This window comes from Hemibagrus wyckioides, linkage group LG06 (assembly GCF_019097595.1).
Source record: "Hemibagrus wyckioides isolate EC202008001 linkage group LG06, SWU_Hwy_1.0, whole genome shotgun sequence".
Taxonomy (NCBI): domain Eukaryota; kingdom Metazoa; phylum Chordata; class Actinopteri; order Siluriformes; family Bagridae; genus Hemibagrus; species Hemibagrus wyckioides.
Window position 1 is genome coordinate 12,691,159 of NC_080715.1, and position 16,758 is coordinate 12,707,916.

The 16,758-nt window shown below is 37.5% G+C and overlaps 1 protein-coding gene across 1 annotated transcript; it reads left to right on the plus strand.

The window, feature by feature from the left end:
* The first annotated feature begins 41 nt into the window (after positions 1-41).
* On the plus strand, positions 42-12,698 carry heg1 (heart development protein with EGF-like domains 1). Its single transcript, XM_058392336.1, has 13 exons — positions 42-508; positions 3,291-7,343; positions 7,631-7,741; positions 8,270-8,392; positions 8,581-8,651; positions 9,323-9,372; positions 9,944-10,104; positions 10,282-10,416; positions 10,535-10,577; positions 10,787-10,824; positions 11,066-11,153; positions 11,335-11,512; positions 11,663-12,698. Exons 1-13 carry the CDS (start codon positions 238-240, stop codon positions 11,804-11,806), a joined length of 5,466 nt encoding a protein of 1,821 aa, XP_058248319.1. The 5' UTR covers positions 42-237; the 3' UTR covers positions 11,807-12,698.
* Positions 12,699-16,758: the final 4,060 nt, after the last annotated feature.

Below are 16,758 nucleotides of genomic sequence, written 5' to 3' on the forward strand. Positions count from 1 at the left end.
CTGAGTGTGGAAGGGGCGGAGTCTCAGCCGCCCGGCCCGGGATGTGAGATACGGACTTGTGTTGTGGAGAAATAAAAACCACTCTCAACTCAAGCGTGAACTTTTTTTTTTAGCAACATTTCAGCCTTTTACACATGGAGACCTGACGAAAGACACGCTTTCCGATGGTGACCCGGATCACTTCGCCGTGTTATTTATTATTAAGTCTTCAACATTTCTGTCGTTTTTCTCTTCATCATGGAAGCGCGTGCTGCAGGGCGCACTCGCGGTCTAATGTTCGTGGTAGTTTTGTTTCTGTTGAAACCAACTGCTGGGGGGTTTACGGTCAGCCCTTTGGTGACTGAAACTTATTTATCTGCCGACACTGAGGATTCAGATCAATCCACCGATGTACCAACTTCCTCTAGAGCAGTGATCAGCGAGAGGACAGCGAGGTTTGGATACACTTCCAGATCAGAAATCTCAGATCTCCATCCGAGTGTTTCAGAGAGGGAATCTCCTCACACTGGTAAGAGTCAGCAGCATGCCTGCTCCACACTGTAGCTCCTAGAGATCTACATCACAAATAGTGATAGGAAAAGTAGGGAGTGTGTGATTCAGGGAATTTTCAGGGGAAATGACATGATAGAACATTTGAAAAGAAAGCACTTCTACAGAACAGTGGCAATAACAAAGCACGGATCCTATTCTCCGTTAATCCTATATACACAGCAGGCCAGGAGCAAGAGGGTCACAAAAACATTTTGCCAGAACACCTTCAAGTATTAAAACTTATGATCAGAGTATATTTTAATAAATGTAATGAATCTGTTCAAATAGTAAGACTTAATGTATTAGGACAATATAGTAGATATTATTACTATATGCACCATATTTATCTATTTAGGCTATTTGAGGATTTTCCTGGAATTTCCATCCACAATAAATAAAGAAAGACATCTGAGTCATATTAACGCAGCATTTTTCCTAGTGTTTACAATTAAACTGCAATTTGATCTTTTAATGTTTTAAGTTGTTGTGCTTTATACTAGAAAATAAACAACTTCCTGAAATAATGTGACTGTTCATGTGACCCATTCAAGTTTATATGAACAGTCAGTCAAGCAACATAAGGCAATGATTAGATATATGACGATTTCACTGAATCTACCATATGATGCAATACAATTCTGTTATTATATTTGGCCACTTTTGTTCAGAATGTCTACAGTTAATTCACAGATGATAATGACCTAGAGAAGGACCACAAGTATCAGAGTAATGGACAAATCATCTTCCTAGCTTCATAAATATTTTCCACGTTGTACATGATGTTTGTTGCATGGCTTAATTTAAATTACTTGATTTATTCATCCAAATCTTTAAATCATTACACCTCTGGTAGATATAAATCTCCACAATCATCATGTCATTCTAAACAAACAAATAAATAAATAAAAACCTTAATTATCCTTAATTATCAGAGTTCCTTAATTATCAGAGATTCTGGGGCCCACTTTCAGTACCACGGAACTAACAAGTCTGTTATGTATTTAAGTGGGGACCTTATGTGAAAACATCTTCAGTATAGAAAGCATTTCAGTCCAAGTATTAATATTATTTAAATTTTTAGTAAAATTATCACAAACATCAATAATATTATGGGCTACTTGCTCATCCTAATAAATACCTAGGCCTATAAAGGCCTGTCCTGTAAATGCTCACAGGCTGATGTCTAGATAAATTCCTCTGATTGGGATGAACTCCATCCTCAGTCCAATCTTAGTTTTGCATCCAACTAAATAGAACAAGAATGTGTGTGTGTGTGTTGTGGGGTGCAATATTCAGTAAGGCTATTTATTTATGTGGTGTTAAATGAAAAAAAAATTTTAACAGCTTTAAGTAATACTTTTGCCATCCTCTCCACTTATGCAGTGGCACTAGAAAGCTACAGAGATTGGGAATAGCTTGTCTTGATTCAAGAGCAATTACTGCAATTACAGTAACATGAAAAATGTCATAGAAATATGATTAATATATAGGACAGTATAAGTAGTTACTATACATACTAACAGCACAAGATCCGATTTTTTTGGACAACTAATGGATGCCCGTAGATCTGGTCAGATGCAGTAGCACATTGCTCAGTACGGCAAATCAATCTTTCCCAAAAGTGTATTAGTGTTACTCTTACATGCTGAGATATTAATAATTTGACCAAAGTTTTCCATTGCTTACATTAAAGGATATATATAGGATATATTAAATTATAAAGCCCTGGGTTTATTTAATGGTTAATGAGCATCTTTTTATGCAAGTTATCCTTCCATTTCAGCACTATGACATAATTGGATTAACCTTTCATGGACCAGGTTGTTCAGTGTTGTAGCCTATTTCATATTTGAATTGAAAATCAATCAATCAATCAGTCAATCAATCAATCAGTCAATCAAATGAAAGTCATATTTCTTTTTAGTTTTTATTATGTGAGCCTTCTGTGTATTGATCCCTGTTCACTATTTGTCAGTTCACAAGTTTTGTGCACTTCCCATGAGGAGATCCTGCTTGAACTCTTTAACAGTTCTAACAGTTTACTGCAGAAATTCAAGGATTTAATTTCTTAGAGGAGAAAAGAAAGATGCTGATGGTCTTACGCAAACACCCCTGTATCCTTATGCCTATTAATAATCATCTTTAGCAAGTAAGAAAGTAACTTAAACCACTAAATTAAAACTTTTTTAACTAATTGAACCAGACAGTAAGGTATAAAGTCCCCCTTTTTGCCCAGGATACTTTCTGTAATTGTTGACAAGGGTTTGATTAATTTCCTGCTTAGATGCTGTATACATATTGTAAACTGTGATATTCTCTTGGGCAAGACTTTGTGATTGTTGATTACATTGTTATCAGTGTATAAACTTCATGTAGAGAGTGACAGTATTGTATCATGCACTGTGCTAGGTCAGCGCAAGGAAGGAAACGGCTATTTCCAATGAGTCAGGTCACATCCATTTATAGGGCTCAAGCTTTTGTTAGCTTAGATGGGTTTGGCTGCCAATTGTTCTCCACCCAAAATCATTACATCCGCAGTTACTTCTGAAAACATTTTCTGTAACAGTTCCTGAGATTCTCAGTGATTGAACATTTTATACCCTAATTGAAGTGGGCTACATTAACAGTTAAAAACCGTGTTTATATTGTACTGAAAAATTTACTGAAAGAAGAAGTAATCTAATTGTGAACATTTATGATGCAACATTGTTTTGATGCTTCATAAAATGCTCTATACAATTTGTTTTAATTTTTTCCAGCCACTGATCAGAGTTCTTTGACTGAGGTCACGGAGCGCTGGGCAACAGAAAACGGATCAGATATGTCCATTGAATTGCTGGACTCCAGCCCTGCATTAAGCGCTAACACAGTGAGTGAGTGGGAAGATCCTTCTACAATAGCCAATATCACAAATGCCTATACAGTAACAGAGGGGTGGCTACCTGCACGTGAGTTCAGCACTGTGAGAGAGCTCACTGTGACAAAGCTGACTGAGTCAGATCAAATAGACCAGGATACTACAGAATCTGGTTCAATCATCTTCAAGCAGGAACACACAGGCCAGGATACTAAAGAATCTGGTTCAGTCATCTTCAAGCAGAAACACACAGACCAGGATACTACAGAATCTGGTTCAATCATCTTCAAGCAGGAACACACAGGCCAGGATACTAAAGAATCTGGTTCAATCATCTTCAAGCAGAAACACACAGACCAGGATACTACAGAATCTGGTTCAATCATCTTCAAGCAGGAACACACAGGCCAGGATACTAAAGAATCTGGTTCAAGCACCTTCAAGCAGAAACACACAGACCAGGATACTACAGAATCTGGTTCAAGCACCTTCAAGCAGAAACACACAGACCAGGATACTACAGCTATTGGTTCAAGCACCTTCAGGCAGAAACACACAGACCAGGATACTAGAGAATCAGGCTCAAGCACCTTCAAGCAGAAAAACACAGACCAGGATACTACAGCAATTGGTTTAAGCACCTTCAAGCAGAAACACACAGACCAGGATACTACAGAATCTGGTTCAAGCACCTTCAAGCAGAAGCACACAGACCAGGATACTACAGCAATTGGTTTAAGCACCTTCAAGCAGAAACACACAGACCAGGATACTACAGCAATTGGTTTAAGCACCTTCAAGCAGAAACACACAGACCAGGATACTACAGAATCTGGTTCAAGCACCTTCAAGCAGAAACACACAGACCAGGATACTACAGCAATTGGTTTAAGCACCTTCAAGCAGAAACACACAGACCAGGATACTACAGAATCTGGTTCAAGCACCTTCAAGCAGAAACACACAGACCAAGATACTACAGCAATTGGTTTAAGCACCTTCAAGCAGAAACACAAAGACCAGGATACTACAGAATCTGGTTCAAGCACCTTCAAGCAGAAACACACAGACCAGGATACTACAGCAATTGGTTTAAGCACCTTCAAGCAGAAACACACAGACCAGGATACTACAGAATCTGGTTCAAGCACCTTCAAGCAGAAACACACAGACCAGGGTACTACAGAATCTGGTTCAAGCACCTTCAGGCAGAAACACACAGACCAGGATACTACAGAATCTGGTTCAAGCACCTTCAGGCAGAAACACACAGACCAAGATACTACAGAATCTGGTTCAAGCACCTTCAAGCAGAAACACACAGACCAGGATACTACAGAATCTGGTTCAAGCACCTTCAAGCAGAAACACACAGACCAGGATACTACAGCAATTGGTTTAAGCACCTTCAAGCAGAAACACACAGACCAGGATACTACAGAATCTGGTTCAAGCACCTTCAAGCAGAAACACACAGACCAGGGTACTACAGAATCTGGTTCAAGCACCTTCAGGCAGAAACACACAGACCAGGATACTACAGAATCTGGTTCAAGCACCTTCAGGCAGAAACACACAGACCAAGATACTACAGAATCTGGTTCAAGCACCTTCAGGCAGAAATACACAGACCAGGATACTACAGAATCTGGTTCAAGCACCTTCAATCAGAAATACACAGACCAGGATACTACAGAATCTGGTTCAAGCACCTTCAATCAGAAATACACAGACCAGGATACTACAGAATCTGGTTCAAGCACCTTTAGGCAGAAACGTGCAGACCAAGATACTACAGAATCTGGTTCAAGCACCTTCAGGCAGAAACACACAGACCAGGATACTACAGAATCTGGTTCAAGCACCTTCAGGCAGAAACACACAGACCAGGATACTACAGAATCTGGTTCAAGCACCTTCAGGCAGAAACACACAGACCAGGATACTACAGAATCTGGTTCAAGCACCTTCAGGCAGAAACACACAGACCAGGATACTACAGAATCTGGTTCAAGCACCTTCAATCAGAAATACACAGACCAGGATACTACAGAATCTGGTTCAAGCACCTTCAAGCAGAAATACACAGACCAAGATACTACAGAATCTGGTTCAAGCACCTTCAGGCAGAAACACACAGACCAGGATACTACAGAATCTAGTTCAAGCACCTTCAGGCAGAAACACACAGACCAGGATACTACAGAATCTGGTTCAAGTACCTTCAATCAGAAATACACAGACCAGGATACTACAGAATCTGGTTCAAGCACCTTTAGGCAGAAACGTGCAGACCAAGATACTACAGAATCTGGTTCAAGCACCTTCAGGCAGAAACACACAGACCAGGATACTACAGAATCTGGTTCAAGCACCTTCAGGCAGAAACACACAGACCAAGATACTACAGAATCTGGTTCAAGCACCTTCAAGCAGAAATACACAGACCAGGATACTACAGAATCTGGTTCAAGCACCTTCAATCAGAAATACACAGACCAGGATACTACAGAATCTGGTTCAAGCACCTTCAAGCAGAAACACACAGACCAGGATACTACAGAATCTGGTTCAAGCACCTTTAGGCAGAAACGTGCAGACCAGGATGCTACAGAATCTGGTTCAAGCACCTTCAATCAGAAATACACAGACCAGGATACTACAGAATCTGGTTCAAGCACCTTCAATCAGAGATACACAGACCAGGATACTACAGTATTTGGTTCAAACACTGATAGCACCTACATCTCCAGTACAGTAAGCCATGCTGGAGGGCACACTCTGCTGTCCATCACATCCAACAGCACCTCTCCATATGTAGGAGACACCAGCTTCAGCTCCTCAGAGATAGCTCCGAATGCTGTCACTCGGCAGGTGGACGAGACAAGGGTTACTAAGCATATGGAGTACACTGAGAATACCGAGTCTGGCCGTAGTGAGGCAACGCCAGAGGATGTTCCTACAAATGCCACCCAGAAGGAAGTCTTTGAGGTCTCTCATGGTTCCCAGACTACCCAGTCTCACACAAGAGAGCCCACTGTAACAGGATCAGATTTTGATTCGATGCCTAAGACTAGCAATCCCAGCTCTACTCCTCCTCTTACAGTTATCAATAGCTCTGACAGTGATATGGACACCACAGCCAGTTCTTCCACAAACCAGAGCTTCTATACAGACAGCAGTTCACCTTCATCCTTCATCCCTCCATCTGTGGTGCCAGATGATACTCATACCAATGTGACTGAGCAGGATGGTGAGACCACTGAGACTTTTACAGGTTCTGTGAGTACCAGTACAGTTAAGAAACCAGATGAGCCCAGGACATTTATGGGAGAAACTACTATTCCTGGCCTGACTACTGTACCTTCCACACTCTGGGAATTGACTACCAGTGTGCATGAGACCCAGTCCACTCACCACACCCTCTTCTCCCAAACCGATAGTCCTCCAGAACCCACAGAGGAGCTGAGCACAGCTACAAGACCTTTGACCCACAAGCCACCATTTACAGAGGAGAACACTCATAAGGCTAGCACTGTCCCTGACACTAGCACAACACTAACTAGCAAAGGCACCACAGCACCACTTACAACACAGCAGTTTCAAGCCAGCACCACTGAAGAGGTTTACAGTATGCCACACAGTACCCTCTCTGTCACAGAGACCACTAAGAAGACCACAACCACCACAGAACAGCAAAACCCCACGACTGGAACAGCTACTCCCTCTCTGTCTGGCAGTTCATCTCAATCTGGAGCTGGAGCTACTGATGTGAGCACACTGCACATTGAGACCAGCACTGCTACACCAGGCAGCACCTCAGCAGACAGCCAGCACACTACTACATCCTATAAGAGCACTCCAACCATAAGCACTGTGGTAATAACCACAGCAAAGCGCTCTGAGACTGAAGCCACAACCACGCAAATGCCCACGAAGTCAAGCCTGACTCCTGGTATGTTTGTTCAAGCTACGTATGCTTACATTGTTTAACTAGATATTTTAGGTTTAGCGATATCCTTTATGATTCTTTTTGTATTTCAGTAAAATGCATGCTATATGCATAAAGACTGGTTAAACTATAGTGCCTTGCAAAGTGAAACGTTTTTAAAAAAAATCTTGCCCTATTAGTTCAAATGATTCAACAGGTTTCTCCTACTATTGACTTGATGCAAAACAGTTCTTTTTAACACATTCAGTATGAACTTGTGTTTTAAGCTGTCTGCTGTGCTTTTTTTCCAGGTCATATGTGTAGGCCTCAAATCTGTGCAAATGGAGGCAAATGTGTGACAACTTTGGGTGGCTACAGATGCGAGTGTCTACCTGCTTGGAGAGGAGAAAACTGCACTGAGGGTGAGAAGCTCAGACATGGAGACACATGCATAGTAGTGTTTGACATTGAACAAGGTCCAGGCTATTCACTTAAACTCAGAAGCCCTAAGCTGTACCCTAAATTGTGGAGAAAATGTGGAGAGACATCCTGACATTAGACTTCCATTATAATTGAGGTTTTTTAAGTATACAGATTTTCTCCATGCAGGAAAATGTTTCATAGTACTTGCCTATGGATATAACATAGATTATAGAGATTAATGTCGATAAATGCTTAAGTAGTCCTTTAATCTGTAATTGTTCTAATGAAGGAAAAATTGTCAGCTCAACCTTCAAGTAGTTTTTACCTGTTTGTACAGTGCACTCTGTCATAAAAGCTGCATTTTACTTATTCCTGCCCCGTACACTTAATTCATGTCAATACAGTTGTAGAATGTTCATTACATGGCTCATGTGTGCTAAAGTTAAAATGTGAACAGGCCATGTGGTTACTTGAGATGGAAAGTGTCTGAGTGATGGCACATGTTATGTTTTTATATTGTTCTACAGATGTGGATGAGTGTGTGAGCAGCCCATGCCCTCAAGACTCACTGTGTGTGAACACCAGGGGCTCGTTCAGCTGTGACTGTGCCCTGGGTTATGACTTGCAAGATGGACGAAGCTGTACACAAAGTAGGTGGTTAAACTTTGATCCTTATAGAAAGCAGGCAAAATGGGACCTCTAACAGTAACATAAGCCTTGAACTGGTTATACTCAAACAGTTCAGAATTACTGGTTAGGGGTGCACATGATATAATGCCTATGATTTCCTGCAAGTGTTTTGCGTGAGTGTTTATTTTTTTGTAATTCTGCCCCACAGCAAAGACGTTCTTAGGGATTTTCAGTATGAATAATTCTCTGCATGACTCGCACAGAGAGATCTTACAGTTGGTACGTACAGAGAACACACCTGTGATAACACACCTGTCTTATATTCACATACTACATTTATGCATTCGTTATGTATTTTCACAACAGCAGGTGGTGCTAATTAAACATGTAGAATGCATGGGTTGACAAATTACTGTGACCTTTTTGGGAGAATCTGTTTTATAGCAATACAGGGACACAGAAGACCTTTGTTTAAAAAAAGAGTAAAAAATAAATATGCATATTCCAATATTTTGCTGTTAATAGCCAAAATGATTGAACTATTACAAAAGGATGAACTATTACAAAGCTCAAGCCATGACTTAAATTAATCTAGCTTTATTTATTTATTTATTTATTTATTTATGACAAACCTTTATTTTTATATTTAATCTAACAGTCTACCATTTAGATTTACTTTCACTTCATTTAAATAAATGACATTTAATATCAGTATTTCTTCAAAAATGCATGGATTATAATTAGGGCCTCTTTTATATTTTCATTAATTAGACAGTCAAAGAAATTCTGAATAATTTCACATAATTTGATATACTACATTGTAAAGTTTTAGAAATGTTTAATCATTTTAATTTGGTACATTTTGTTTGTGTTTCAATGCATGTTCACTGAACATGGTTATGAACTGGCAGATATTCATGCTGTTTTTTGTAATATATTTATATTAACAGTTGAATGCCTCACTGTCCAGCCTGCGTGGTTATAGACGTTCAACTCTGCGGTAAGTTTACATTTATGTTACAGTTATTAAATATCCAGTTGTAATGCTATAATATTAAATATACTGTTATTCAGATGGAATGTTATGTAGACTATCACTTAAGACAAAAATTGACAATTTAAGTTGAATTAATATATAAACTATATGACCAAAGGTATGTGGACATTTGACCATTAAACCCATATATGCTTTTTGGACACCCAATTTCAGATTTAGTCACCCATTTCTGTTATAATAACTTGGAGCATGGCTTTGGGCATCATCATGCTGGAACATTTTTGGACCCCTTTAGTTCCCGTGAAGGAAAACTGTAATGTTACATCATACAAAGTCATTCTATACAATTGCATGCTTGCAAGTTTGTGGCAACAGTTTCGGGAAGAATCGCATGATTGTGATGTTTAGGTGTCCACATATGTTTGGCCATATGGTATGCAAAACTATCCACATTTGAGAGAATAACAGCTATTTCAGACATAGTTTTTGCTAGCTTACACAAAAATGTCATTGTATTATAGCAGCTATAGTTTTATTTATCAGTCAAACATGACATAATTGTTTTTGTGTGCAGGCATTGGGACGGGTTGCACATAATGGCTGTGAACATGTTCACTATGTCTGCTAATGTGACCAGCACTGACATCTTCAGCAGGATCCAAATGTCTATAACAAACTGCAACAAACCACAGTCCCACTGCTCTTTAAAGCATCAACACCAGCTCACTTATCAAGGTACAGTAACCCTATAAACAACAGTCAGTCAAAGTTACATTTGTTTTGCTTTGGTTTTGCCCTCTGCAAATTCATTCAGTTTTTTTTTAGATTGTATTAAACAGTATTGACGGAGCAGTAAAAAAATCAAGGATATATTTACCAACTTTTATCACCGTCACTGCTCTGTTCTTTCAGTGGGGAGTCTGTGCTCAGCCCAGCAGAACAGATGTGACACTCAGTATGCTGTATGCAATGATAGTGATGGAACCCCATACTGTCAGTGCCATGAAGGATACTTCAAAAAGAACCCAGAGGACAGCACATGTAGAGGTAGGAGCCAGAGACTTGTTTGGAAACATCTTAGACAAGCATGTGATATCTTTATTCCCAACAGCACTATAACATATTTGACCAAATTTTTATTTTTCTGATATTTTCCTCTTTTCAGACTGTGGTGATGGCTTTAGACTTGTTAATGGAACTTGTATAGAGTAAGTATTTATATATATATATCCATATATCTATAGTTCTGAAAAATGTAGAAGCTGAAAGATGTAAAGGGTACCATTGTAATGAGATAATGTGATTAACATTGATTATCTGTCAGTGGTTTTAATGTTATGGCTGATCAGTGTATGTAATATTAGTGTACCAACATTCACATGATTTGATTTTTGATTTTGATGCTTGTGTATTTCAGATGTCCGTTTGGATTTGGGGGATTCAACTGCAATAACTGTGAGTATCTTTTAATATTTCCCTAGGCTTTAGATATTCCTTCTTTGTCACTTAGTATTAATATCTTGTATACTGTGGCTAATCACATGCTTTTTGGTAATTTGATTCACAAACACTTTAAATGGCATAAATAAACTTAATCTGTATAAAACTAAAAAACACAAAGGGCTTTTGCATGTTTACCTGACTAACTGCTGCTTTTATCCAAAGCTCTTGCTAAACCTTTTATTCTTTCGTACAGTTTATGGGCTGATAGCAAAGGTAGTTTCTCCTGCTGCTGGGGGGTTGTTGCTCATCGTTGTCATTGCTCTCATCGTTACCTGCTGCAGGTATGTATGATTATTTAAAAAATAATAATTTAGTAGGTATACTACTAATACAAACTCTGTACAATACAAAAGCTGTAAAAGGTATATTATGTAGCTTATTCTGTGTTTACATATTTTCTGTGCTTTATTAATAATGTATAGTTTACGAATAATTACCTTTACAAATGATCTTCTTTTACAGGAAGGACAAGAATGACATTAACAAAATCATCTTCAAAAGCGGGGATCTTCAAATGTCTCCATATGGTGATTTTCCCAAAAGTAGTCGTGTATCAATGGAGTGGGGCAGGGAGACCATTGAGATGCAAGAAAATGGCAGTACCAAGAATCTCTTGCAGATGACGGATATCTATTACTCTGTACGTATCAAAATAACTACTACTACTACTGCTATTAAATCAGTTATCGTCTTTGTCATATTGAACAGGCTTTTTTGGATTATAGAACTGATTTTTAAGTGCATTTAGGTTACATCCCATAAATGACATTTTATGTATTTATTTTTTCAGCCAGCTCTGCGGAACGCTGATCTGGATAGGAATGGGTTTTATCCATTCTCAGGCCTGCCTGGTTCACGGCACTCCTGCATTTACCCAGCACAGTGGAACCCATCATTTATCAGTGACGACTCACGGCGGAGGGATTATTTTTGACCTCACACACTGCCTTGGACTGAATCATCAGTGCTCTCATAAAGAATGTAGCAAAGGCTCCAGAGCAGGATGGAGCTGAGCATGGATAGGGAAAACACTGACCACTAAGTAGCCTATGAATGTGAAAATGAGCTGGCAGGAAAGAAATCAAAATCATTTCATCCGCTTCTTAGAACTGTGAAATAATCACAAGCGGAACTGTGCTCAATATAAATGCTGTTAGCCAATCCAGTGTTGCACTTCACTCTCTCAACACAGACGTTTTATGTTTCAAATGGAATAAGCCATAGAGCTAACACATTAAACGTAAAGCAAATGATATGTCTGCTAGGGTTGTGTAAATGTGTGCATATGTCTGTACAAGCTTATTGTATTTAAGCCTGAGAGGTTTGTAGGAGAATTCTTTAAAAAGCTGGTCGATTGTACAAATGGTATTTTGCTGTAGACCTTTTTATGGGTAGATGTAGCAACACAATGTAGGTCCTTACATTAACATTCATTTAAGGATATGTGGCGAACTAGAATGCACTTGGTGCTATTTCTTTGTATAATGTAGGTGATGGCCCGATACCCATGATACCACAATGAACATTGCAACATTCTTATTTATTCAATTAACTTAATGTCATCATAAATATGCATTTCAGTTATGAAGTTATATCATTTCTTACATCATGATCTATGGAACAACCTGTGTGTGTGTGGGCCAAATATCTGTTATTTTGCATACTTGTGTTTATAAGGTGTATTATATTTTCGTCAATAACTTGCATTTTTAATGACTGAAGTATTCTTTTATGTCTACCAGTATTTTCTTTTCTCCCCTGTGGATGGTCACTTAAATCTGGCGTTTTAGTCAGACATATTTAAATAAAGAAGCAGTAATGATAAATGCCTTGTTTTTTTGTGACCTTTCGATTGACAGACATTTACATAGATTTGTGGCATTTTCCAAACAGATGTGGATGTTATGCTCAGGATCAGCATGTTAGATGATGAAACATATCTTTACCAAGAGCACAGGAACAGAAAATGTGCGGATAGTTGATTCTTTTTGTAATTCTTTGCTCAGGTACGATGGCTTCACTCATTCAACATTATGACCAGCCTCATCAGCTAGCTTTATGCAGTATTGCTGAATTGATGGATGGACCAGTGGTCAGCGGATGGATTCCGCAAATTTGCAATGACAATGTGTGCTATATTAGAGGTGATAAAGGCCACTCAGAATTTTACTGTGGCCCACATGTAGCTTGGTTAGCATACAAGTTACCATAGACCTAAGGCAATATCCATACCTTTTAAAGAGACGTGTACTATTATTAGACTTTCACAGAGTGAATGAAATATATATTTCAGATACAAGAAGAAGATGTACTAGATCATATGAGGGAGGAAAGGAAGGGAGTTACTAAACAAAACAAGCATCAGAATTATAAGTTGAGAATTAAGACAACAAGTAAGTCATAACACTTTCATTTACAAGCCCCCAGTATTAGAGTCAATGTCTCCGCCAAATGGAAGGCCCAAACCTTATTGCCCTACTGTTGCAATAATATGCACTTTCCAGATCAGTGAGCTAACTTTACCAAGCTTAATATGCGCCAGAGGAAAAACTGGATAAAGTCCAATAACTCCTGCTATACATGTGGCTAAATGCAAAGTAAATCACCTCACAGTGTCCATGCCTTTTAACTCAGTTATCAAAAGTAAACTGTATTACACAACATGTAAACATTTTAGTTAAATAATAAACTGCTTTATGCACAGTTTAATTAGTTAACTTATGATGATAAGATTTTTGCTCCAAGATGCTTTCGGGAGTCTCAGAATGGTCTTCTTCTGTTTTGAAGCATGTTTTTCTACATGCAATTAAAATACAAAACAAACCAATCTTGTTATAAGCATTATAAAACCATAAAAGCCACAGTTCAGCTATCACAAAGATGTAAAGATCAATATTATATACTCAGACCCATCTACAGATTTTGTATTAATTGTGCATGTATATGAGAAAACAGTATATACATTATATGACTAAAAGTATGTGACCACCTGATCATCACATCACATATGTGAGTCTTCTCAAAACTGTTGCCATAAAAGTGGAAGCACACACTTTTCTAGTGTCTCTTCACTGCAACTCAAAGGCCCAAACTTGTTCCACATTAACAAAGCCCTTGTGTACAAAGCTAGGTCCATGAAGACACATGGTGCCAAGGTTGGAGTGGAACTCAAGTGGCCTGTACAGAGCCCTGTCATCAGCCCAACTAAACATCTTTTTGTTGAACTGAGGTTTTGACTTCACCCCAGGCCTCCTTACCCGAATACAAATCCCCACAGCCACGCTCCATTCTCTAGTAGAAAGCCTTTCCAAACGAGTGAAGGATATTCTAGCAGTTAAGAGGGACTAAATCTGAAATGGGCTGCTCAACAACTATATATGGGATTGGTTAGGTGTCCACATACTTTTGGCTCACTAGTCATTTCAAATTAAGTATCCAATAATAAAGCTTTTTCCTGGTTGTTTTTGGATATTACTTCAAACTCCTTCATGTCATGAGAAAAAGAAAGTACATCCTCCTTCAATTGTATGTTTTTATTTATTTATCAGGGCCTAAATAACAATGTAGTCATTTCCCCCTACAAAATAAAATTAAACCAACATTCAAAAGTAATTACACCCTTCTTACTTTCATAATCATTAAAAGAGTAATTAGCAATCAGGAGTTACTAATGAAATGCACAAGATTATTTAATCATCAAGAAGTGTGACTATTTCTATTAAAGTAAAACTTTTGGCAATTTGGCGTACTGAATCACTTATAGAATTTATGGAGGGTGTACTTTCTTTTTTCTGTGACTTTATATCTTTCTGAACAATTATATCATTTACAAAATCAATCAGGAGCCTTACCAACACATAAAACAGAAAAAAAAAAAACATTCAGGGGCATACACTCTATTATTCATAGTTATTGGAAAATTCTGGATGAAGCTAATGCCCATGAAATTTCCACTAAGCTAATCTGCTGTGTATTTTAGACTTGTCTATCGAAAGCTTGCATTATTTTGCATGTTGTCTCATATTCCCCAGTGTATTTATAATGGTTTCTATTATTATTTTTAGGTACTATATACATTATATTAAAGCAATATGTACAAGAAGTATTGCTGTAGGTGATTGCATTTTGATGATTTTTTGATGGATTGTCTTATACGTTATTCAGAATTTCTGTTGCAAAACTGTGAATGTGTGAAATCATAAATCTCAATGTACTAAATACCCATCAATTTATCATGGGCAGTGTTTAGTTCTGACTTTTTGTGACCAGCAGTATTTTCAACATCTGCCCTCTCTTATATGAACAATTTGAATTGTAAATGTTAGTAGAGATTTCCATAATTCCATAAAAGTGGTTACATTAACCTTTATCAACAAAACAGCACCTGGAGGTGGGATGTTGATTTAGTGTTATCAGTGTTATTATAATAAGAGAAGCCTTAGTGTGAATGACAATTACAAGATTACAATGTATGTGTAAAAAGAGCAAAAACATTCAGCATTTTTGTCATAAACAATATATTACATGGTGTCCACATAAAGTATGTAAATTTTTTTTTTTTTTTTACAGCACAGGGAATCCTGAGTATTCACCCCTGCAGTGGGCAAAAATATCAGGATCCAGATATGCAAAGCTGATAGAAATATCCCAAAACCTTTGTAGCTGAAATTCCAGCCAAATAAAATATATTATTGTTACCACTATTTTTTATTATTATTTTTTTTTACATTTAATTAATTGCCTTTTGTGTGATAGACATTATAAATAATATTTTACAAAACGCTGAAAAGGTCAATTTTAGTTCCAGGCTGCAATACTACAAATATACAGTATAGTATATATAACATGCCTTGTGAGTGGTTAGTTTGCTTTGTAAATAAGAATGGAAATGTCCATCAGTAAGTAAAACAAGCCAACTACATGCCACTCAACACTGTGGTACCCGGATAAGGACAATTGGACTGATTTGTATTTTTAGAGATTTATCTACTTCATTAAGTACATAGAAAAACTTGTTTATTGGACTCATTTATTAAGACAAAATCTCAAATTTCTAGGTTTTAAAATGAGGATACTACATTTAAAAATTCGTAACATTTAATTTAATTTAAAATATATTCAAAAAAAATAAGAATTATGGCATAAAAAGCTTAAATAACAGTCTTCTTCCTAGATTTTTTCATCTATATTTGTATTGGTTTTCATGTATATAATGTAAACCCGAACAACTAAAAAAATGTGTTGCTGGAATAATAAGTAATTTTTTTCATTCACAAAATCTAAAAACAAATTGTCAGAACATTACTTTCTGCACTCTCTCACAGTACCTGTCAAAACTACATACACTTGCCTGTTTTTTTGACTTCATTTTTGATAACAATCTGTATTCCTCAGTTAATAAAACCCTCACGTACCTCACTTGTGTCCACAACTGATACTGGACAGCAAACAAAACAAAAACAAAATAATACAAAAAAAAATCCCCAAATATAACCGTCTATTTTTATTCATATTCTTTTAAATTGTATAATGCAATAAAATGTACAAAAATGTAAAGGGTCTGAAGGGGGTTAACTTTGTGTACTTTATAGATTAAACCTGTGGCTATTACAGTATTAAGCAAAAATGGAACATTGTGCATAATACTTCTACAATGCAAGACAAAGATATGCAAAATGTACAAAAAAATCGTCTCTTATTCTTAAAATGTTCAAATTACTTTTCTGATTGAGTAGATAACCCCTTTAAATTTAACCCTTTAAATTCTGCCTGTGGGTCCAGAGTTAAATTTTTCACTTTCAGAATGACATGTGTTTCTGTTGATTTTACAATTTGAAGTTGTTAATGCATCATTTCCTTTAAGATACATAACTGATCAATATTTTG